The following is a 22,941-nucleotide window of genomic DNA, read 5'->3' as shown; positions in this document are numbered from 1 at the left end:
TTTCACTTCCCTCTACCTAAGGTAATGCTATATTTTTTTTGTAGAATTACAATTCTTAATACACATATATACCACAATTTTTGTATTTCTTTTTGTATATAAAGTATGTTGACACCCAATTCAAGTCTTCATACATCACATTTCACCATCCTTGCTAATCCCCTGCCCCCTCCCTTTCTCTCTCACCCCTTTACCCTGTTTCCCCCATGCTCTCCCTCCCAACCCCACCACGAGTCAACCTTATTTTATCAGAGGAAACATTCAGTATTTGTTTTTTGGGGATTGACTAACTTCACTTAGTATTATCTTCTCCAGTGCCATCCATTTACATGCAAATGCCATGGTTTGTTCTTTTTTAATACTGAGTAAAATTCCATTGTGTATATATGCCACGTTTTTTTATCCATTCATCCACTGAAGGACATCTAGGTTGGCTCACATCTATTTCATTCTACTATATTTCTTATCCCCACATCCCTGCATTTCCCTCCTTTAGCTATTGTGAATTGTGCTGCTATAAACATTGATGTAGTTGTGTCCCTGTAGTATGCTGTTTTTAAGTCCTTTGGATATAGTCCGAGGACAGGAATAGCTGGGTCAAATGGTGGTTCCATACCTCCACACTGTTTTCTATATTGGCTGCACCAATTTCCAGTCCCACCAGCAAGGTATGAGTGTACCTTCTCCCCCACATCCTCACAAACACTTATTGTTGTTTGCCTTCATAATAGCTGCCATTCTGACTGGAGTGAGATGATAACTTAGAGTGGTTTTGATTTGCAATTCTCTGATTGCTAGAGATGATGAGCATTTTTCTTATATTTATTGATTGATTGTATATCCTCTTCTGAGAAGTGTCTGTTCAGGTCCTTAGCCCATTTGTTGATTGGGTTATTTGTTTTTTTGGTGTTTAGCTTTTTGTGTTCTTTATGTACCCTAGAGATTTGTGCACTATCTGATATGTGAGGGGTAAAGATTTGCTCCCAGGATGTAGGCTCTCTGTTCACCTCACAGATTGTTTCTTTTACTGAAAAGAAACTTTTTAGTTTGATTCCATACCTTTTATTGATTCTTGGTTTTAATTCTTGTACACTAAGAGTCTTATTAAGGAAATTGGGGCCTAATCCCACATAATAAGATTAAGGCCTATTTTTTCTTCTATTAGACACAGAGTCTCTCACAACTCTCTCTACAATACTGAGTAAGTGGCAATTATTTTACATGGAAGACTTTTCATATGGTAAGAATAGATGTCATGAAAGAAAGAGAGCTGTCCATTGGTAGGGGACAGGTCTCTGCTTCGTGATTACTTAGTGTTGAGTGGGTTCTATAAGCAGTGTTCTGATACTCTTTCATTAAAAGAAATTATGTCCAAAATATATTCTTCCCAAGGAAAGCTATATCAGACAGATTACTATTATTACCCTTCTATACAAGTGGATGTCTTATGATTATATTTTTTCTTTTTACTCTGTAGTGGAAGGAAACATTCTCAACCGATGTAGCAAGAATCATGTATCAATACAATAAAAACACAAGTTTATCAACACATTCTTAAGAATCCCAGAAACAGAACTGTCCACATGGACAACTTGGATTCATGATGGAGATGGCATCATAGAGAAGTAGGAAAAAAGAGAATTACTTAACAAAAGGGACTGGAGAACTGACATTCCACAAATAAAATACACACTTGCATTCCTACATCATTCCATATGTATTGTTAACTCTAGATATATTAACCATGTTAATATTTTAAAAGGAAATTTTAAAATGATTAGTAGAAAATATTGTGGGTAGCTTTTAAAACTTGATCTTATAAAATATTTCCTAAGAATGCACACATAAAAACATATGATCACATGAGAAAAGATTAATAATTTGAGCACATAAAATTAAAAACATCTGGGGCTGGGGCTGGAGCTCAGCGGTGGAGTGCTTGCCTACCATGTGCAAGGTGCTGGGTTTGATTCTCAGTACCATATAAAAATAAATAAATAAAATAAAAGTATTGTGTCAAACTATAACTAAAAATATTTTTTTAAAAAATTAAAGACATCTGTATGTCCAAAGATGTCTTAAACAGGAAGACCAGGGTGCTGCTGGGTGGAAAAGGGTGCCCAGCAAAGATGCTGCTGGACTTGTCGGAAGAGCATAAGGAGCACCTGGCCTTCCTGCCAAAGTGGTGGTGGAGTTTGGGTGGATCAGGGTGGAGTTCCTGAGGCAAGGGACCATGCCCAAGGTCTATGAGGGTGCCGCCAGGAAGCTCAACATGAGCAGTAACACTGTCCAGCATGGTGTGGAAGGGTTGACCTACCTGCTCACTGAGAGCTCCAAGCTCATGATTTCTGAAGTGGGTTTCCAAGACTCTGTTTTTGTTCTGGGATTCTCTGAAGAACTGAACAAATTATTGCTTCAGCTTTACCTGGACAACAGAAAAGAGATCAGGACTATTCTGGGTGAATTGGCACCCAGCCTTCCCAGTTATCACAGCCTTGAGTGGCGACTAGATGTACAGCCTGCAAGCAGAAGTCTCAGGCAACAGATAAAGCCAGCAGTGACTATAAAACTACACCTAAATCAGAATGGAGACCACAACAACAAAGTTCAGCAGAAAGCCTCAGCCACCCTACTTCATTTAGTTCAGCAACTGTAACAATCCTTGGACGAGATGAAAACCAACCACTGTAGGAGAGTAGTTCACAACTTCAAGTGGTACCAAGTGTTAAGGTCCTAATGCCTTTGACTCATTTGTGAATGGATGACATTCAGGAATTACTTTTCAGAATTAACTTTTATTAATTGGTGTTGATAAATGCATCTAGATTCCATGAAATTCCTTTTCCTATTCCACGATATTGAGGTCATGATCAGAAGCTAAAGTCAAGTTCCTTTTCTGATGCTAAATGTGGTCAGCTTCTTGACAGATTGAAATGTAATTTTGTATTTTAAATGTGTAAATAGGATTGAATCAACTAGAAATAAATCTATACTGTTCATATCTTCTGTATATATGAGCAATACCCTGTTTTTGGTACATTTTTGTCTGCTTAACTAGTATTTTCCTCTTTATTGATCAATTTTGAGAATAAAATTTACAGCTAATTTCTTTCCTATTCAGAGTATTTCTAAATAGTACAATATTTCTGACTTTTAAAAGCATCTCATGATGTTACTAGCTACAGAATAATGTAAAGTGAGTATGAGTTTTTTTTAAATTATATGCCCATATTGTTATAGGAAGTTCATGAATTTTTCTTTGAATGTAAAGGTCAGTAGTTTTTTACCATATTGCTGAAGTTTGACTTATGATTCATTGACTTAAGTAGTACTCAATTTTGTGTGATTGTTAATAATATTTTCACAAGGATTAATTTTTCCTATATACCAAAAGCAACTAAGAGACACACTGTCATTTACATTTATAAATAATGGATACAAGAATAATGTAATCAATGCTTGATTATCTGGGCTAGAAAGATGTCTTAAACTAAAAATGTTTTGAAATTTAAGAATATATTTTCAATATAACTGATAGAGGTTTCAATATAACTAACACACTTGAAAATTGAAAATATGTAAAGATAACCTACAAATTGGTAAGAAAAATATAATTAATCTAGTTAAAAATGACCAAAATATATGACCAGAAATTTTACAAAGGAAGACAAATGACTATCAAACACAGAAAAGGAATATAACATTATCAATGACAATAAATATAGACCTCATAATGAAATAGCTTCTGAAGGTTTTATTGCCAACAGCTAAGAGACCATGAGAAAGTGCCTGGACACCTCCAAGGAGACTAGACCAAGGGCATCTCACATGTGACCAACACTTGTGGCAACTGATGCTGCTTCTAGGAAGAGAGCTGGTAGTGATCCCTGGGCTCACCTCTCATATGCCCTGTGACCAGCAGCCACATTCCCTGCACATATACCAGGTACAGTCCCACACAAGGGAGGCCTGTGCCTAAGGCTCGTAGCAATGAGGTTCAGAGCAGCAAAAACCTGGAGATCTCTCAAAAGTGCATAAGCAGGAGAGTGATCAATGCAACCAGGTACATCCACAGGCTGACTCCAGTCAAAACCAGTGAGCACAGTGGGTGAGTTTAAGGACCACCACTCTTTGATGCCTATTTTTATGTGTCCAGCTGGCAAGGTTATGGTCCCCAGTTGTTTGGTTAAGCATCAGTCTAGATGTGGAAAAATACTTCTTAGCTGTGATTGACATTGACTTTGAGTAACATAGGCCACCCTTTATAGTGTAGGTGGGCCTCATCTAATCAGTTGACGGCCTTAAGTGCAAGAACTGAGGTTCCTGAAGCAGAAAGGATTCTTCTCAAGGTAGCAAAATAGAAGACTCATCTGAGTTTTCAACCTGCTAACTTATGGAATTGACTCGAGATTGCAACATCTACTTTTTCCTAAATTTCTGGCCTGCTGACAAGTGCCATGGATGTCTGATTGTCTGCTCCCATAATATGAAACAACACATCAAAACTAATCTCTCTCCCATTCTCTCTCTCCTTATCTCTTCCCAGACTACACAGAATGTAGATACATTCAACAGAATATTTTTGTTAAATTAAAGGATCACTTATATGCTATACATTTATATGCATTTGTACACACAAACAAACACATACACATACACATATAATGTTAGGAATACTAGCAGCTTCCATAAAACTTCAAAGAATGTGAGAGAATAAGGACTCCTAAAGGTGGAAGGAGGCAGGGGAAAGCGTATACTTTCATGAAAGTTGTTACACTTGAATTTTCAAGGTAGGTTTATGAGAAATAACTAAAAACTTAATAAAAGCAGGCCAGTATGGACAATGTAAGTGTGTTATCAATGTGAGTTATGGGCAATTGAATCTTTGCCATCTGAGATCTTTTGAAACATGAGAAAATTAGTAATCAATGTTTCAATGATGTGCATGGATTTCTGGTGGCAGTGGATGGGGGTGGAAGAGGAAAACAAAGGCCACATGCTGAGGAGAGGCACATTCCCACACCTGTGCTCATTTTTCAGTCATCTGACCAGCAAACAGAACTGTGGAATCTTGGCTGTCCCTGGAGTCACCTGGGAAGTTCTTAGTGCCTGGATCTCACCCCCAGACATCCACATTTATTGGCCTTAGAATGAGTTTAGGAAAGGACATATCTGAAGGTTCACCAAGGGGTTCTCAGTACAGGTCTGGGACTCTGTGCGGGACAGGATGCTCTCAGGCTGCAGGTGTCTGAGCTCTGATTTAAAGTTAGTTTCAAGCAGGTGAAGAGCACAACCAGATCTGCTTTGTACAAAGAGTACAGGGCAGAGGGTAGAGGACAGATGAGCAAGAGGACAGACTGGCAGTCGCAAGGCAGTTTGATGCCCTTCTTGGTGGCTTTGGAGAAAGGTGAGGCATTTGGAAGCAAATGTGCTGACTGTGATGTGTGGAGACCAAGAGGGGAAGATGCTCAGGGGTGTATGGTGGGACCCACGATTTCAAGCTGGTGATTAGGTAGGTTGTGATAAGTAGTGATGGTGAGCAGACTGGAACCCCTGGTCCTTTGATATGCCAGCTTTGCAGAGCCTGGGAACCCTTTGCTGCAGAAAAATCTTTGTTAATCATTGGATGGCTTGAGAGAAGGTTAAAATCAATGAGTGATTATGGGCATGGTGACATATTCCTGTAATCCCATCAGCTCAGGAGGTTGAGGCAGAAGGATCCTGAGTTTAAAGCCAACCTCAGCAAAAGTGAGATGCTAAGCAACTCAGTGAGACCCTGTCTCTAAATAAAATACAAAAAAGGACAGGAATGTGGCTCAGTGGTTGAGTGACCCTGATTTCAATCCCTGGTACCCTTACTCCAATTTTTTTTTTTTTTTTACAATAAAAGCAATGGGTGATCTGTGCCTTTCCTCCCAGAGGACTGTTCAGGAAACTTTGCTTCTCATTCTCTGGTTCCTTGTGCCATGTCTGTTGGTGGCACAGCTTTTCTAGAGAGCAGGATTGATGGTTACTATGGAACCCACAGACTTCTCATGAGTTGTTCCATGGGGCCAGTTGCACTCACCTCTGTCTTCAGGTTTCCAAAATGCTGGTATAGTCCCATGAACATCTTCTTGGTTTTATTTTATCTGTTTTTAAACAAAAAGTGAGGATCTATTGAATTTCACCTAAAGTAATTAGCAAATAACATTTTTCCCCTTAGTTCACAGTGTCACAGCAAACCATCTAAAAGGTATTCATGAGCAGAGTAATGTTAATATTAATAAACCTAATGATGATTTAAAAGCAAATTGAAAATTTAATCTTTCATTAATTCATGACATAGTTATAGAAAGCCTAGTTATTATGACTTCAATAAAAGTTCTTTTGGAGATTATCACACTTTATTTGGAAAGAAACAGAAGGGCAAAAGTTTCTAAATCTAACTTGCAGTTCAAATCTTCCAATTCCTCCTCCTTTTCTGGAGGCAGGGTGAGGTTAAAGACTTCCTTTCACTCTTTTCTGCTTTCTTGTTATGGACTTCCCATCTCCTCCTGGCTGATGATTTATTTGAGTTTCTTAGGATGGAGGAGGCATAATCCAGGGAGTGGGAAACAACCTTCAAGAGCTGCAGCTTGACTAGACAGCACTGGACGGGTACCCAGGTGAAGAGCTGCAAGTGCTGGGTCAGGAGGCCCCCCATAGCCCCAGACACAAATGTTTGCAAATTAAGCTCAGAAATACACCAGGAGTTTTTAAGGGAGTAAAAGCATCTCTGGTTTGTGAGATCACATGAGGAGAAGATGGTTGCCTGGGCCGCTACTCTGTCAGGTCACTGGCTCTGGAATAGAGCTCAGAACAGAAAAGGTCAGAGCCCAGTCAGAGGTTGCCCTGCCTCTCGCCTCCCTGTAACTGTGCTTTGGCAGCCTGCACCTTCTGATGGACTCAGCGCCAGTATCTGCAGCTGCTCAGTCTGCCAGAAGAGCTGTGTGAAGACAGGCCTGTCAGGAGGTGTCAGGAGTAGTAGGGATGAGAGCCTGGGCCTGGCTCCAGCACAGGAGTGAGTCTGAGCCGCACCAGGTTGTAGAGACGGCTGCATGGCAGCCTGGCAAAACTCAACTGTCCTGACCTCTGAAGGTAAGGAGGAGCCCACATTGCTTTTGGGACCATGCTACATACCACTTTTAAATATGTTTATAAGGAACTGGCTTCAGAGTTATCACCAGGCACTGCTCACGGAGTTCGGTGAGAGGCCAGCACATGTTTCCAGAAGGTAAGACAGAGATACCCAATGAGATCCGACCCCTCACACAGCATCCTCCTCACCCTCTCTCCTGTACAATAAAAGGTGTGAAGGTCATTACACCTCTCAGCACTGGGCTGGGGACACATGGGTGACTGGGTACCCTGCTTCAATTCTGGCTGATGGCGTGACTTTAACAGTGCATGTCTGGAATGTTAGAGCGGCATTTATGATCATTAGAAATAATCAAGTCCAGACCAAGGAAAAATGTCTAAGAGAATGTTCAATAATTTATAGCTAAATGACTTTGGGACCTCAAGATAGAATATCCAGGTGGTTCTTAAAGGACTCATAAATACTCAATTTAAAGGGGAAATATTAACATGGAGGTTTATGATCAGAGCATTGAAATTACATTGATCATCTCTACTCTGGCTCTAAAAATAAAAATGGAAGAATAATCCAGCTACCTAAGCAAGAAGGCTGCAAGCCATGTCTTGCATGGTAAAGTAACATCTGCCATTGGCACAGCTCAGGGACCTTGCTCCAGGAGACCTTCCTGGAAACGCCCCCAAGGACTCTCAATCGACCCAGCCTCTAGCCCCAACTCTGCCTGTCAGTGGTGAGTGTGTGCATCATTTGCTGTTATATTCTGTTTCTTTGAGGCAGAGAGGACACATATCAGAGTGAGAGAGGTTGATGGAGACAACTTCTCAGGAAGAGATCTGCCCATGAGCTGGAATGGGACCTTCCAAAGTTCTGGTTGTCCTGGGGCTGGCATGGAGAATGCAAAACAAGAGGTGATCTGAGGGTCTTTGGTGAGGGTTTATAGTACAGAGGGGTGGACCACAATGAGAAGCGGAGAAGTGTGAGGCCTTCCTAGGGAAGCAGAGTGCCCAGGCCTCTCCTTAGATACCTGCAGCTCCTGATAGGGTTAAGGAATACCAAGCTGGTTCTGACACCTCCTAGAATGGAAATGACAGAAAAACTCACAATTCCTGCCCTACCTACCTTAGGATCTGTTGGAAGAATGCAGTAAGATCAGTTTTTACTGGGAAGAGATGAATTCTAGATAGGGCAGAGGGGTGGGAGGGAAAGGGAAGGGGCAAGGGATTAACAAGGATGGGGAATGTGATGGACATCATTACCCAAAGTACATGTACGAAGACATGAATTGGTGTCAACATGCTTTATATACAACCAGAGATATGAAAAATTATGCTGTATATGTATAATAAGAATTGTAATGCATTCCACTGTCATTTATTTTTTAAAAAGTCAATAAAAATAAATTTTAAAAAATGAGAAGCTAAAAAGGAGATTAATAATAATAAAATAAAATAAAATAAAATAAATAATTATAATAATTTCCCTGAAAAAAAAAAGATCATCCTGGAAACTAAAAAGTGCAGTCCAAATGCAAGCTCCACAAAACACACATGAATGTTGATTAATTATTTCCTGAGTGGACAAATCCAACAAATGTGTGGCGGTGCAGAGGAGAGAAAAATTACTTCCCTGCAACTAAAAAGAATGAATCACTGCCTCTCCTAAGACATTCACTGGCCATATTTGGTGGCCATTATTTTTCATTGGAACTCAGCTGTGTTACACATATTCTTCTGTACATATGAAATATTCCAAATAGGAAAATAATTTCATTAGATGAATATGAGATATTTTTGATAGGTATTATCAAAGAAGCTAGGTATTATATTTATTTTTTAACAAAGGTATATGTACATGAACATATACCTTTATTTATTTTTATTTTTATGTAGTGGTTAGGAATGAACCCAGTGCCTCACAAGTGCTAGACAAGCACTCTACCACTGAGCTATGACCCTAGCCTGGTATTATATTCCTTAAAAAAAATCTATCAAATAGAAATGTAAAATATAGAAAAATTATTTAAATGTCTCCAAATATTAAGGTTATTTCAGAGCAAAATGCCAAATCTCTGAAGTTGGATACTTGGGTAATCTGTAAGTGTTGAACTATATTATCCACGTTCATGATTAGTTATTAGCAGATATGATTAATTAAGATGAGGTTATACTCGGGTAAGGTGGACCCTAATCCAATATTACTGGCATCCTTATACAGGAGAAATTTGGACACCAACATGCACACAAAAGGAATGTTCAGTGATGACTGAAGGTTTGCTGTCACAGCCCTAATACCTTCAGAGAGAGAATGGCCCTGCCCATGCCTTGATTTCAGATTATTCACTGGAGAAATTGAGACAATATCCTGTTGTTTAACAGCTTCTGTGAAGTCACTCAGTTTGTGGTGCTTTGTTATGGCAGCACTGGCCATAACAAAGTCCTACTGATATTATGGAACAAAATGAGGTTATAAAATTACTAAAATTATAAGATTATAAATCTATGCTGCTCACAATTAAATGTGGACACTAGTACATGAAACATACACACACTAGTATAAAGGAGTCTCCTTTCCTGAAAAATTCATCCCTAAATTCATTAGGCAGGCAGAACAAAGGGGGTATGTACAATAAGAGAGAGGAGGAGAAAAGAAGGAAAGGATAGTGTTATGGTTTAGATTAGGTGTTCTCCAAAAGCTCATGTGAGAAAATGTAAGATTTACAGGTGAAATGGTTGGGTTATGACAGTCTTAACCCAATCAGTGAATTAATCTCCTGACAGGGCTAACTGTTAACTGTAGGCAGGGAGGGTGCACCTGGGGGAGGTGGTTCACTGGGAATATGACTTTGGGATATATATTTTGTCCTTGAGGAGAAGATCTCTTTCTCTGCTTCCTGCTGTGATGTCTTGAACTGTTTTTCTCCACCACACCCTATTGCCCTGATATTCAGCCTCACCTCAAGCCCTAAGGAATGGAGCTGAGCCCCAAGGAATAGAGCCAGCTGTCTATGGACTAAGACCTCTGAAACAGTGAGCCTGCAAATAAACTTTTCCTCCTCTCTGCTGTTCTTGTCAGGTCTTTTTGGTCACAGCAGTGAGAAAGCTGACTAAGACAGATTACAAGTACTTCAAAGCAAGATGTCAGCACTCAAGAGGTATAAGGAAGGAGGTGGAGGTCACAACAGGTGTGGGGGTGGTTGAGAGTAATCTGAATTCAAGTGATGTAAGGAAGGCACTTGCATGTAGAGGTTGCCTAGTATGGAGTGCAAGACTATATGGGAAGGGCATTTATGTCTCAGAACATCTGTTCAGGGGATGTCAGAGCCAGAGAAGGCACAGATGGTTTGAAAATATAAATATGGAAAAATATATGTTGGTAACAAATAAAAGAAATCTGGAGTGCTATATTAATATTAAAGAAAGTAGACCTTGGAGCAGAGAAGTATCAGTGATAAGGAAGGGATTTCATAAATGTTTATATACTTAATAATAGTGTTTCAAAACACCTGGAGCAAAAACATATACAACAGCACACAGAAACAAGAACAGCAGGAGATTGCAATATTCCTTTGTCAGTAAATCAGTAACAAGGAGATGGAAATCCCTTAAGGAATTTGAACATCAACCAACTTGAACCAACTGACATTTATAGAACATGCCACCTAAGGATCGCATAATATATATTCTTTTTTTTTTAAGAGAGAGAAAGAGAGGGAATTTTTTTAATATTTATTTTTTAGTTTTCAGCGGACATAACATCTTTGTTTGTATGTGGTGCTGAGGATCGAACCCGGGCCGCACGAATGCCAGGCAAGCATGCTACCGCTTGAGCCACATCCCCAGCCCCAGAATATATATTCTTTGCAACTGAAAACAGATGAATTACCTAGACAGAAAATTCTGAATCATAACTACTAATAAGTTTATAAGGATTTGAGTCACACAGAGTATATTCCTTGACTACAATGGTCACAATTTTAAAAACAATAATAGAAATAGCTCTGGAAAATTCATGAACATTTGAAAACTAAATAATGAATTTCTGAATAACCTATGAGTGAAAGATAAAATCAAAGGAGAAAACAAAGTACTTCAACCAAACTTGGAATAGAACCACCATTGGACCCAGTTATTCCACTCCTCTGTATATACGCAAAGGATCTGAAAAACAGCATACTACAGTTATATAGCCACCCCAATGTTTACAGCAGCTCAATTCACAATAGTGAAGCTATGGAACTAACCCAGATGCCCTTCAACAGATGAACATATAAAGAAAATGTGGTATATATACACATGGAATATTACTCACCATAAAGAAGAATAAAATCATGGCATTTGCCAGGTAAATAAATTGAGCTAGAGACTTATCATGCTAAGTGAAATAAATGAATCCCCCAAAATCAAAGGCCAAATGTTCTCTCTGATAAGCTAACACACAATAAGGGGTGGGGGAATAGAAAGTCATTGGATTAGACAAAGGGGAATCAAGGCAAGGCAAGGAGGGTGGAAATAGGAAAGACAGAAGACATTCCTTTTCTATGTTCATATATGAATACACAACCAGTGTAACTCCACATCATCCACAACTACAAGAATGGGAAGTTATAATCCATGTACGTATAATATGTCAAAATACATTCTACTGCTAAGTAAAACTAAAAACACCAGTTAAAAAATTTAAGAAAAGGAAGTACTTCAACTAAATAAGTATACAACTTATCAGAATTTGTGGAATATGATAAACTGATACGTAAGGGGAAATGTATAGCACTAAACACCTGTATTAGAAAGGTCAAGAGGCAACCAGGGTACACATCTGTTTCCCAAGCTACTTAGGATGCTATGGTAGGAAAATCACAAGTTCAAAGCCTGCCTGAGCAGGGGATGTAGTTCACTGGTAGAGTGTTTGCTAGACATGTGTGTGGCCCTGAGTTCAGAAATCAGTATTGCAAAGCAAAAACATTAATAAGAAATAAGCAAACAAACAAAATCCCTTGGATTTTTAGAGAATGAGCATATTTAGGTGCTGGAAATAAAAGCCAGAGAAAGAGTAAACAGAGTTAATAGTGCAGTTAAGAGCACAGCCTGGAGGACCTGACTGCCTGGATCTTAGTAAAAGCTAAAGTAGATGACTTGCTGTTTGACTTTATCTAAGTTACTTCACCTTCTTAACTTTGTTTATAAAATAAAGATAATTAATGATAGCTCATATCTGTCTTATTATCTTGTCTATGTAACATATGTTAATATATCAGTCCTTTGCCCATAGCACAAGAGTTAATAACTAGGATCAACAAATGGGACTTACTCAAACTAAAAAGTTTTTTCTCAGCAAGAGAAACAATAAGAGAGGTAAATAGGGAGCCTACATCCTAGGAACAAATTTTTACTCCTCACACTTCAGATAGAGCCCTAATATCCAGAGTATACAAAGAACTCAAAAAACTAAACAATAAGATAACAAATAACCCAATCAACAAATGGACCAAAGACCTGAACAGACACTTCTCAGAGGAGGACATACAATCAATCAACAAGTACATGAAAAAATGCTCACCATCTCTAGCAGTCAGAGAAATGCAAATCAAAGTCACCCTAAGATACCATCTCACTCCAGTAAGATTAGCAGCCATTAAGAAGTCAAACAACAACAAGTGCTGGCAAGGATGTGGGGAAAAGTGTACTCTTGTACATTGCTGGTGGGACTGCAAATTGGTGAGGCCAATTTGGAAAGCAGTATGGAGATTCCTGGAAAAGCTGGGAATGGAACCACCATTTGACCCAGCTATTGCCCTTCTTGGACTATTCCCTGAAGACCTTAAAAGAGCGTACTACAGGGATACTGCCACATCCATGTTTATAGCAGCACAATTCACAATAGCTAGACTGTGGAACCAACCCAGATGCCCTTCAATAGATGAATGGATAAAAAAATGTGGCATTTATACACAATGGAGATTACCTAGCACTCAAAAATGACAAAATCATGGAATTTGCAGGGAAATGGATGGCATTAGAGCAGATTATGCTAAGTGAAGCTAGCCAATCCCTAAAGAACAAATGCCAAATGTCTTCTTTGATATAATGAAGGCAACTGAGAACAGAGCAGGGAGGAAGAGCAGGAGGAAAAGATTAACATTGAACAGAGACATGAGGTGGGAGGGAAAGGGAGAGAAAAGGGAAATTGCATGGAAATGGAAATAAACCCTCACTGTTATACAAAATTACATATAAGAGGTTGTGAGGGAAAAGGGAAAAAAAAACAAGGGAGAGAATTAAATTACAGCAGATGGAATAGAGAGAGAAGATGGGAGGGGAGGGGAGGGGGATAGTAGAGGATAGGAAAGGTAGCAGAATACAACAGTTACTAATATGGCATTATGTAAAAAAGTGGATGTGTAACCGATGTGATTCTGCAATCTGTATATGGGGTAAAAATGGGAGTTCATAACCCACTTGAATCTAAAGGATGAAATATGATATGCCAAGAGCTATGTAATGTTTTGAACAACCAATAAAAAAAAGGGAAAAAAAATATAACACTCCTTGAAACAATCCAACCTTCAAAGATCCCAACTCACTCTATGCAGATGAGAAAACCAAGCTTTAGAGAAGTTAAATAACTTCCTCATGGTCACAAAGTGAGTAAGTGGACAAGTGGATAACAACAATAATATGTGGTGGTGGTGGAGATGATGATGATGGTAATACGAACAATTTTATATAGTTGTTTGGATTAAATGAGTCATTTTACATACATACATTTAGAATAATGCCTAGAACAGGCTTAATTGATCAATGAATATCATTTGTTGTTATTACCATTAGTTCTACCATGTAAACAAGGGAAACCTAATACTAATGGTACCAGAAGGTTTTTCATGAAAAAAGGAAAGCAATTGCCAGCTCAAAGTAGAGAACTTAAGGGAAGTCATGGGGTCTGGAAACTAGGAGAGATCTTGTTGAGTGGCTTTGCCAGAGTGGTGAGGGCGAAAGTCAGATGAAGGTGGTAATGACTAAGTGGGTCAAAACGGAGAGAGAAAAAAGAGGTTACTCCTAAAGGGGACATGGGCTGGTAAGAGAGACAGGACCAGGTTTGAGTTAATAACTATATGAAGGGATTTTGTTTTAGAATGGGCTGACAGATATCTCTGTAGCTTAAGTAGGAAACATAAAGTGGAATACCAAGAGAAGATAATTAATTACTGGAACAAGGTCTCATAACAGGTCTGAAGTGATGAGATGACAGGTAAAAGTAGAATGACCCCAGGCATGCCAGATAGTCTTACTTTTAACAGATAAAAGGTAACAAAGAGAAAATAAATGCAAAACCCCCCGAAACAGTACAGGGCAACGACAGAGTTGGGTGTTCTGTGAGTATATTTAAGCTAATAAAAAACAATTTTCATGCAATATTTGCCATGATAGTTTGAAGTCCCTTATGTTCTTCAAAGAGAGGTGATACAATTTATGCCAATTATGCATAATTAGTCTGAGCAGTAAGATGAAGGCATAATCTAGAATTTGAGAAATTAAGATAGACTTGATGAAATTTGTACCATTTTAGAAAAATATGTAATTCTGACCCTGATAATCTGCTAATAATTAGGAGACAGGAGGTGAGAAACTGTTTTTGAAATAACAGTCAAAAGGCCAATTCAAATATTTTAACTATAATGGAACATTTTTGAAAATTGTTATATATGTGTGTGTGTGTGTGTGTGTGTGTGTGTGTGTGTGTGTATCTCAACTAGTTCAAAAGGCCTGATCCAAATATTTTTGGTTTTTGTATTTATTCTTTGCTAACCACATTCTAAAAATACGAGCTAAATTCTGAAAACCAAAGACTATTCCATATGTTCAAATCATACAATATCAAATCCTTAGCTTTAAGTAACTTACTACCTAAATCAATGAAGGGAAGGTAAAATTTCCATGTTAAAGAAGAAAGGTTTCAAGCTTCATTGGGCTACCAAGAGCACAGAGAAATGAATCCTAGGAAATGAATCCTAACCCAACTTACCTAATATCTAATGAACTGAGGACACACCAGTTATAGACACTACATGCCCATGACAACTTACCTCTCAAGATGAACGTAATGTCAAGAAAGAACGTTTTTAACCAAAAACATTGTCTTTGCACTACACTCCGGACCCATCAATTTGGAAAAATATAACTTTGCACGAAGAAAATATCCAACAGGCCATAGCCATTCCTGAAAAAAAGATAATTTAAAGTAAAAAAAAAGAACTGTGAATATCTAAAACTATTTGAAAAATAACTGAAAACTCAGAGAAAAATGAAATTCTTACAGGTCCTTGGTGATAATTTAAGCTAATGAAAACCAATTTTCATGCAATATTTGCCGTGATAGTTTGAAGTCCCTTATGTTCTTGAAAGAGAAGTGATACAATTTATGCCAATTTTATATATATCAACTAGTTCAAAAGGCCTGATCCAAATATTTTTGTTTTTTGTATTTATTCTTTGCTAACCACATTCTAAAAATACGAGCTAAATTTTGAAAATCAAAGACTATTCCATATGTTCAAATCATACAATATCAATCCTTAGCTTTAAGTAACTTACTACCTAAATTAATGAAGGGAAGGTAAAATTTCCACGATGGACTCTGCCATGTTAAAAAAGAAAGGTTTCAAGCTTCATTGGGATACCTAGAGCACAGAGAAATGAATCCTAAGGAAACCCAACTTACCTAATATCTAAGAACTCAGGACACACCAGTTATAGACATTACATGCCCATGACAACTTACCTCTCAAGATGAACATAATGTTGAGAAAGAACGTTTTTAACCAAAAACATTGTCTTTGCACTACACTCCAGACCCATCAATTTGGAAAAATATAACTTTGCACGAAGAAAATATCCAACAGGCCATAGCCATTCCTGAAAAAAGATAATTTAAAAGTAAAGGAAAGAAAAAGAACAGTGAATATCTAATACTATTTGAAAAATAACTGAAAACTCAAAGAAAAATGAAAAACTTTCAGGTTCTTGGTGATAATTGAAACCTCTAGCAAGATTGTAGTTGTCATTGTCTAAGGCATTGTCATATATTCCACAGTAAACCATATCACTGCAAAATGATTGGAAGTTAAGTTAAATAAAAGAAGCTCAGCTATCATAGAAAACATTAAAAACATTTCAATAGCAATGTTAAGAGAAATAATCATGTTATCTTCCAATTCATAGAATAAGCTCAGCATTAAAACATAATTTAACCTTAAATAAGAATATAATGAGTCCAGAGGACTTTAGCAATGTGTTCAGGAATAATTAACAAATACTGACTAATATAAAAATTATTAAATATTCAGATATCTTGCCTTCCAGGAGTTAGCTTGACACTAACCATTGGTTTAAAGTCAAGTATTTCAAAAGGTCTCTAATATATGAATAATAATTTAAATGGTCATATAATAAATTGAATTACTAAATATTATAGATAAGTTTTTACAGGTTATAGATTATAAAGGTTGTTTTTGAAACTTCTCCATGAAGTTAATTTAAAATTATATGTGGCATATCATCAGACTACAAATAGCAATTCAACATACATTCTGATAGTATGTAGAATTTATAACATATTTATGCAGCAAACAATATTACAAAAATTATTGTAACAGATAATACAAGGGCTATGTATACTTGATTTAATTTAAATACAAAGGTTTTTTTTTTTAAGTAAGATAGATATGGCCACAAAAATAAACTTTGTGTTTTAGTTTTGATCAGTGCTTCTTAATGACTCTGAAAATATGAGTATCTCAGAATGTAGTTAAAACATACAAAATTTTGCATCTCATGATGGAAATGAGTACATAGTAAAGTAGGAAAATTCTACAAAGGTGAGATTCTGTCATCAATTCATACAGAAAGCAAGTTGATAACAAATATCAAGTTTTAAAGAAAAATCATAAAGGAAAAACAGAAGAGTTATTTGAAACTCAAGGAAAAAAACAAAGTTGGAAAGGACAAGAAATACATGATGGCATAAACCCACAAGTGTAAAATAAAAATGAAATCATTTATGGATATAAGTAAAAAGAGTAGTATAATTACAAAGAAAGGATGGATAAGACTAATATTGAGAACAGAATTAAATCCTCACCTGTCATCACTATATGTGAATAATACCTAATACTTAAAATATCATAAAACAGCAGCATATACTTTCTTTTAGAAATGTAGAAACAGCTATTAGTAGAAACAATATAGAAAATAATGACCACCTTTGAGGAGTAGAATTGAGGTAAAGAAAGGAAGCAAGGGAATGAATTTTTTTTCTTTTTGTGGTGCTGGGGATTGACCCCATGTAATGTTTTCCATAAATTCTCTTAGGTCTATGCCCATATGGTCCAAATTCTACAAAAAGGCCCAGATAGATGATAGTGATGCTTCCTTCTAGATAAAGGGGTTTAAATTAATTTTGTGTTTTTCATATATATATATATATATCTGTAACTTCTAATGTTTATAATAATCATTTACCACCTTTATGATCAGAAAAATGCACATCCGAAAATATTCATGACATCAGTTTTATAAACTAAAACTCTAATTGATTATTGAATACAGAATAAGACAGAGGCATTCTGAGTACTGATGCTTAATGAAAGTACAGATGACACTTTTAAAAACTCAATCTGAATGAAATTTTGGAAATGTTATCGATAAGAAAAATTAATAGCTGGTGTTAATATATTTGGATTAAATATAATCCTAACAACATTCTTAATACTTAGATTCCAACTTACTCTGGATCTAAAGTTTTCATGCCAAGGGGACCAAGTAATTTTTTTTCTGCGATCTCCAATCCTCTCCATGCTTTTTCTGTAGTAAACAGCTCAGGGGCCTAATGAATGTCAAAAACAAATATACAACTTTTTCACATCACAGAAGAATTACTTTCCACCTACATATACAAATCATCATCTTGAAAAAGAATGAATATATTTAAAAATACAGTGTGGGCAGAATTTAAGAGTAGATGCCTAACCAGATTTAATTCCATGAGGCTAACTTGGAAGCACTGTTCTAGGCCTTAGAAGTTAGGAAAATGTATGGATATTCTTCAAAAACAGGAAGTTGTCATAGTTATTAGGAATATAGAACTCACTTCAACTCATGTAATTTATTCTTTATAATATTTACAAGAGTTTCCTTTAAGGTATATCTGAACCCACTTTCTGCTTTTAGGATCATAATAAAATGTAGAACAGTGTAAAGTTACTTGTAATACAGAGAAGGAGAAGAGGATCTGCATTAATTTTGGTGGTTGGCCTACAGTTAATGATTAATAAAATCAAATGCACATTGAACCAAAGCTGTCCTGTGTGCCTGTGTGTTTTTCATTCTAGTGTAATTTATAATACCATGTTTAGTTATGTTTTTGACAAAATGGAAACAGCTAGGCAGGCATGGACAAACATAAACCTCTATTTTATTGCCCTCATAGTTTAGGCAGAATTTAAAAAGGAGAGACTCTAGAATCCTTGGCTATACATACTTTATTAATTATCAATAAAAGAGTGTGTGAATTTAAGCTATTCCTGGTAATTCACTACTCCAGAACTTCCCATCTAGCATGCTGAGGCACTGGTTGTGGCACAGATGATTGGAAATACAGACATCTTTAGCTTTCAGGACAACTGGGTGGGTCAGGGGCTCACTGAAGCAGCTGGATTTGGCATATACAGCAAAATCCAAGCACAGTGTCTTGCAAAAATATCATTTTCTAAGTGTATTCAGGATGTGAAAAATACATCAGGAAAATACTTCATTGATCATCTTTCATTGTTTTCTATTTTTTGATACTGATTGGTAAATGTTAAAGGTGATAAGCAGACCTTTTTAATTATAAAAGACTATATAAAACTAGCTAGTAAGCAATATCCTTTTCTGCAGTTCAATGAAAACAGTAAAAAATAAAAAATTAAGTAAATTCTGTTACAATTTGGACAGTAACAAACACTTCACTTACCACGACCATTGCTATAGTAAAATTAGGCCTGAGCTGGTAGTCACACCAAGGACTTGAAGCTCCATAACTTCTTTGTATATGCCACGTTTGTGAACTAGATTTGGATGCTTCTCATTAGAATCAGAAGGATCTTCTGAAACATGAAACAGTTTCTCAAAGTTGTCTTGTATTTTTCTGTTCCATCTCTTCATATGAGACTTTCCCTGGAAAATGATGAAAAGACATGGCAGTTTCAGACATTTAAAGCAATTCAAACCTCTAATAAGAGCCAAAAAGTCGTATTTAGTACACTTATTACTTTTTATCTACTAGGGAAAAATAAATTGGCCACTTTTTGAAAATGTAGCTAGCCTAAATTGAGATGAGATATAAAACATTCACTGTATTTCAAAAACTCAGTACTTCCCAAAATATAAAATAGGTCAGGAATAATTTTATATTGACTACATATTGAATCACATTTCACACACATTATCTTAAATGAAACATAATTAACTTCATCTGTTTCTTTTTACTTTTAACAAATGAATTAGAAAATTTTAAATTATTTATGCGGCTCAAATAATATTTCAATTGGATAGAATTTTCTCAAAAAAGATGTAAAGATTTCAAAATTGTTCATGAAAATAGAACCTGTTCACAGTCACATTAAGATAAAAGAAAAGCACAAAAAGGCAGTAACTATGTTGTTTTTCTTACCTCAGTTTAAACTGCTATCAAAAATATGGTTAGTAACTAGATTTGCTACAATTTCCATAGAGTAGATTAATGATTTTCCTTTCTTCTTGAAATTTATGGTTTTCTAATATTAGCTAACTGCATCAAATGATGAGTACATAGTTAAAAATACAGACAGTATTACAAGTTTCTTTGTAAATAAAAGGAACAGCTTACCATGTCTTTTTACTCTAACTTCATGATAAGGAAAAATATTTTTTTGGATAATTCCAGCAACCAACGAATGGCAGATTTACACAAGCCCACAATTTCCACAGCAGACCCATCTCTAAAATTAAAAATAAATTTTATTCTCTAAGTAGGATTCATTTAGGCACTATTTTAAGAAGGTATTCAATAAACAATTCTGATGAATAGTATAACCATTTCATTATAAAAGCAACTATCTACTAAGAAATCCTGACTTTATAAGGAATATATATTTTTGCTGGGGATTGAAACCAGGCCTTACCCAAGTTAGGAAAGTATTCTACCAGGGACCTACACCCCTCAGTCCAGTAGCAACTATTTAAAAATTACTTTTTGGATAATTCTGACTGAAGATAGAATTTGAAGAAAAGAGCTTCTTAGCTTAACACAGTACAAGAAGCTATTTGTTGATAGCTTCTGAAATAAAAAAAGAAAAACTCTTAAAAGACAAATTCTGGGGCAAAAGTTTAAAGAATTAGGAAGAAAAAAGATTCCCTTTTTATGAAGTGAAAATAAAAGAATAACTGATGGTTGCTCATATTTAAAAAAAAATATGCCCAATGAACTATTAACCATTGGGATAAAAGATCATAAGATGTGATTTTGAAGTACTTGCAGAGGCTAAAACCTTGATAATTTCTAAAAAAAAAAAAAAGGACAGCTTTGCTATATAACATATATCAAAAGGAACATATCTGCATAACGAGGAGAAAGAAAGGATGAGTCAGAAATTAGAAGAGAGGAAGAGAGGCAGATTTTTATTGATTTAATATGAAGAATACATCAATAATAGAGTTAAATATTCCACAAGTATTTGTTTTTAAAAACGAAAATGGTAAATTAACAGGGCATAATTTGGGCTGGGGATGAGGCTCAAGCAGTAGTGCGCTCTCCTGGCATGCTTGCAACCTGGGTTTGATCCTCAGGACCACATGCCAACAGGGATGTTGTATCCGCCGAAAACTAGAAAATAAATATTTAAAAAATTCTCTCTCTCTCTCTCTCTCTCGCTCTCTCTTTTAAAAAAAGGGCATAATTAGGGGCTGGGATTGTGGCTCAAGTTGTAGAATGCTCACCTAGCATGCCTGAGGCACTGGGTTCGATCCTCAGCACCACATAAAAAAATAAATAAATAAAGGTATTGTGTCCACCTACAACTAAAAGACATATATTTAAAAAATAAATTTTTAGAAAATGGCATAATTACAAAAGCACTTTAAATTAAACACTACCTTGGAGTGGCTGGGATTCCTCTGTTTCTAGCTCTCTCACTTTTTCCCATTTTATCCATCCATGTGCCAAAATTTAAGTGATTTCCTCCATATATAAATCCTGTTTTGTTATCAACCCCTGCAGTTGTATTAAAACCTAAAAAACCCAAAACGTATAAAATAAATGTTCTATAACTGGTACATATTATATATAGCAAATGAAAATTAACATTTTATTTAAAATATTTATACAATTTATAGGAAGATAGTAAACCAGAACAACTATTCTGAAGATCAACTTGGTAATACCTTAAAAATTAGGGATGTGAAATTGCACAGTAATTACATTTCTTTCTAAATATACTCTAGGGAAATCCTTAAATGTTATTTATACATGGGGAAACACCCTATATCATATAAAATTAAAGAAGTAGATTTATGTGAACAAAAATAAATACCCAAGACAAAATGATTGAGTAAACAAGTCATAAAAGGACATGTATAATAAAAACCTTTTCTATAAAAGCTTAAAACATAGATAATACTAATGTATACAGCTATGCGTGTCTATATGGTCTATATGGCTATGTCTAATATATTTGTGTATAATTTTAAAATACATCAAATATTTATACAGTGTATATGTTATAGTACACTAAATATATACAACACATTAGATCACATATACTTTGCATATACTTGAATACACATAAAAGTCTAAAGCATTAAAAGTATACATGGAAATAGAGAACCCTGATTATAGGATAGTCATTAATTCTAGAGAGGAAAGAAAGAAAAAGAGAGATGAATCTTTGGATATACCTGATATGGTTTATTTCTTTTCAAACAAAAACAGAAAGATCTGAAGAAAATATAATCAAATGTTAATATCTGCTTAATTTGAGTACGAAATTTGAGGTAAAATTTATAGCCCTATCTGTAAGTTGAAATGTTTCATATTTATGAAAAACTAAATTAATTCAAAGATATCACAAAATATGTTCTTTAAATATAAAATCTATTTCTATTGATTTACTGAAGGATAAAAGAAGGATTAAAGAACTATAAGTGATTGTTAGCAGACTACTTGGGTTAGCAGGGTTAATATTTGGTGTTACTGCTAGAAATAATAAATTAATGATTTTAAATTAATATATAAAATGTAATTTTGAACATTTTGCCAATGAGTTTAGTGCATTACCTAGAATAATCAAAGGTTCATTACGTTATGTTAAAAATGGTTCCATTATATTAATATTAACATATTAATATTATATTTTAAATGTAGTACTATATTTTGAAATCATAAATTATAAAACCATAATCATATTTTAAAATCAAATTACATATATTTCCTTCTAATAATTTTTATACAGTAATATTTTTATAAATCGCATATATCCAACTATTTTTTATTTACTAGATTTCACATTTGTATACTATATTGTCATAGGTGTAATTTTGTAATTTTTTCATTCTGGTCAATGTAAATATTTTCTGTTAATTGTAAAGGCTGTTTCTTCCTTTTATATAATTATAAATAATGGTATGATCAATGTCATCATATGACTTTTCTGTGTGTTTTAGATTATTTCATAGACTAGATACCTAGGAGCAGATTAAATTCATAAAAACATAAATGTTTTCTCTCTTTTTTATTTATATATGACAGCGGAA

At 35.5% G+C, this 22,941-nt stretch overlaps 1 protein-coding gene and 1 pseudogene across 9 annotated transcripts in view; one reads left to right on the top strand and one right to left on the bottom strand.

The window, feature by feature from the left end:
• Positions 1–229: 229 nt before the first annotated feature.
• The window catches only part of LOC143405143 (glycogen debranching enzyme-like), an 82,566-nt gene continuing 59,854 nt past the window's right edge, over positions 230–22,941 (bottom strand). For 3 of the 9 annotated variants that reach the window (XM_076863497.1, XM_076863502.1, XM_076863504.1), the window contains 8 exons: positions 21,286–21,421; positions 20,021–20,132; positions 19,127–19,329; positions 17,901–17,998; positions 15,896–16,029; positions 15,201–15,334; positions 6,068–6,131; positions 230–5,598 (listed from right to left, as the gene is read on the bottom strand). In XM_076863497.1, the coding sequence (XP_076719612.1) occupies positions 20,030–20,132; positions 21,286–21,421 (239 nt within the window). In that variant the 3' untranslated portion in view covers positions 230–5,598; positions 6,068–6,131; positions 15,201–15,334; ... (2 more) ...; positions 19,127–19,329; positions 20,021–20,029. Of the gene's footprint in view, positions 5,599–6,067; positions 6,132–15,200; positions 15,335–15,895; positions 16,030–16,194; positions 16,220–17,488; positions 17,509–17,900; positions 17,999–19,126; positions 19,330–20,020; positions 20,133–21,285; positions 21,422–22,941 lie in introns of those variants that run through there. The other 6 variants (XM_077109911.1, XM_076863498.1, XM_076863499.1 and 3 more) reach the window with 6 other exon arrangements.
• LOC143405144 (COMM domain-containing protein 2 pseudogene) lies at positions 2,234–2,656 on the top strand (annotated as a pseudogene).

Source organism: Callospermophilus lateralis, chromosome 7, assembly GCF_048772815.1.
Source record: "Callospermophilus lateralis isolate mCalLat2 chromosome 7, mCalLat2.hap1, whole genome shotgun sequence".
Classification (NCBI taxonomy): domain Eukaryota; kingdom Metazoa; phylum Chordata; class Mammalia; order Rodentia; family Sciuridae; genus Callospermophilus; species Callospermophilus lateralis.
This window is presented reverse-complemented; position numbering and strand designations above follow the sequence as displayed.